This window comes from Chionomys nivalis, chromosome 8, assembly GCF_950005125.1.
Source record: "Chionomys nivalis chromosome 8, mChiNiv1.1, whole genome shotgun sequence".
In the NCBI taxonomy this organism is placed as follows: Eukaryota; Metazoa; Chordata; class Mammalia; order Rodentia; family Cricetidae; genus Chionomys; species Chionomys nivalis.
This window is the reverse complement of record NC_080093.1, coordinates 43,967,033-43,968,688: the sequence shown is the minus strand read 5'-3', so window position 1 is coordinate 43,968,688 and position 1,656 is coordinate 43,967,033. Positions and strand designations below refer to the sequence as shown.

At 40.4% G+C, this 1,656-nt stretch overlaps 1 protein-coding gene across 1 annotated transcript; it reads left to right on the top strand.

Annotated features, from left to right (window-relative positions):
- Positions 1–362: 362 nt before the first annotated feature.
- On the top strand, positions 363–1,144 carry LOC130879325 (olfactory receptor 5B3-like). Its single transcript, XM_057777667.1, has 2 exons — positions 363–546; positions 732–1,144. Exons 1-2 carry the CDS (start codon positions 363–365, stop codon positions 1,142–1,144), a joined length of 597 nt encoding a protein of 198 aa, XP_057633650.1.
- Positions 1,145–1,656: the final 512 nt, after the last annotated feature.

The window sequence follows — 1,656 nt, the reverse complement described above, 5'->3', positions numbered from 1 at the left end:
GGACACCTGCGAACCCCTCAAGAGTCAAGTCTCTTGCCAACCCTAAGATGGCTCCCTTAGATAGGATATATACTTCGCTGCTCCCGTATCAATCCTTCCTATATCCCAACCATCCCAATCCCCCGAGCTCCTCCCATCCTCCCCTTCTCATGTTTCTCATCCCATTTCCCCTTTGCCCCATGCCACCTCACCCGCAAGTTCCCAGTTTTTGCCCTGCAATCTTGTCTACTTCCCCTCTCCATGTGGATGACTATATGATTTTCTTTGGGTTCACTTTCTTATTTAACTTCTATAGGATCACAAATTATATGCTTAATGTCTTTTATTTATGGCTAGAAACCGATTATGAGTGAGTACATCCCATGTTCCTCTTACTTGCTGTCATGGCTTTTGACAGACATGCTGCAGTTTGCAAGCCCTTACATTATGCCACTACCATGACGACTAGTGTGTGTACTCACATGGTGATTGGCTGTTATGTCTGGGGCTTGTTTGAGTCTGCTGTACATACTGGATTCACCTTCTCCCTCTCCTTCTGCCGTTCTAATACGGTCCATCATTTTTTTTTTTTTTTTTTTTTTTTGGTTTTTCGAGACAGGGTTTCTCTGTGGTTTTGGAGCCTGTCCTGGAACTAGCTCTTGTAGACCAGGCTGGTCTCGAACTCACAGAGATCCGCCTGCCTCTGCCTCCCAAGTGCTGGGATTAAAGGCGTGCGCCACCACCGCCCGGCCCGGTCCATCATTTTTTCTGTGATATCCCTCCAATCCTGGCTCTTTCTTGTTCTGATATCTATGTGAATGAGATCGTCCTTTTTATCTTAACCTCATTCAATGTCTGTTTTGCTCTGATAGTTATCTTGACCTCCTATGCTTTCATATTCATTGCTATCCTGAGGATGCGTTCAGCAGAAGGACGGAAGAAAGCCTTCTCTACTTGTTCATCCCACCTCACCGCTGTGACCATATTCTATGGAACTGTAATCTTCATGTATCTACAGCCCAGTTCTAGTCATTCCATGGACAATGACCAAATGGCATCTGTGTTCTACACCATAGTAGTTCCCATGTTGAACCCAATTGTCTATAGCTTAAGGAATAAAGAAGTTCATAGTGCTTTCAAGAAAGTTGTAGAGAAAATGAGGTAAGCTACTAAATGTTTTTTTAAATTTTAGATTATACATTTTTATTGTCAACAGTTATTTTTTTAAAATATTGATAAAAATTTCAGGTATTATTTTGGTTTATTCTATTTTTCTAAAGGCTTATATTTTTTCTTGATGATTATTTTTACTTAAGAACAAGTGCTCTACTGACACTTGGTAGTAATCGATACTTGCTAACAATACAAAGTTTCAAAGCAGAATTACTGCAAATATGGCAATGTGTATGTATCTTTCTGCTTTCTTCCCTCTAAGTCAATAAGAAATGACACTTCAGCAAACTCCTTTAAAAAGTCTGTTTCACTGACACTTAGCCAAGCTCTGCACAAAATATCTATTCCTAACTTTTTTTGATTATCCTTTTTAGACATGGTCTCCTGTAATGAAGATTAGCCTCTATTCACCATATAGCCAACATTAACCTTGAATTTCTGATTTTCCTACCTATCCAGTGCTGATTGTAGGTGTGGGTCACCAAGCCTGGCTCTATGTGTGTT

Coding starts and splice junctions, on each gene's coding strand:
- LOC130879325 (XM_057777667.1), top strand. CDS start 363: ATGTTCCTCTTACTTGCTGTCATGGCTTTTGACAGACATGCTGCAGTT. Junction 547..731: donor CCTCTCCTTCTGCCGTTCTA/ATACGGTCCATC, acceptor CACCGCCCGGCC/CGGTCCATCATTTTTTCTGT.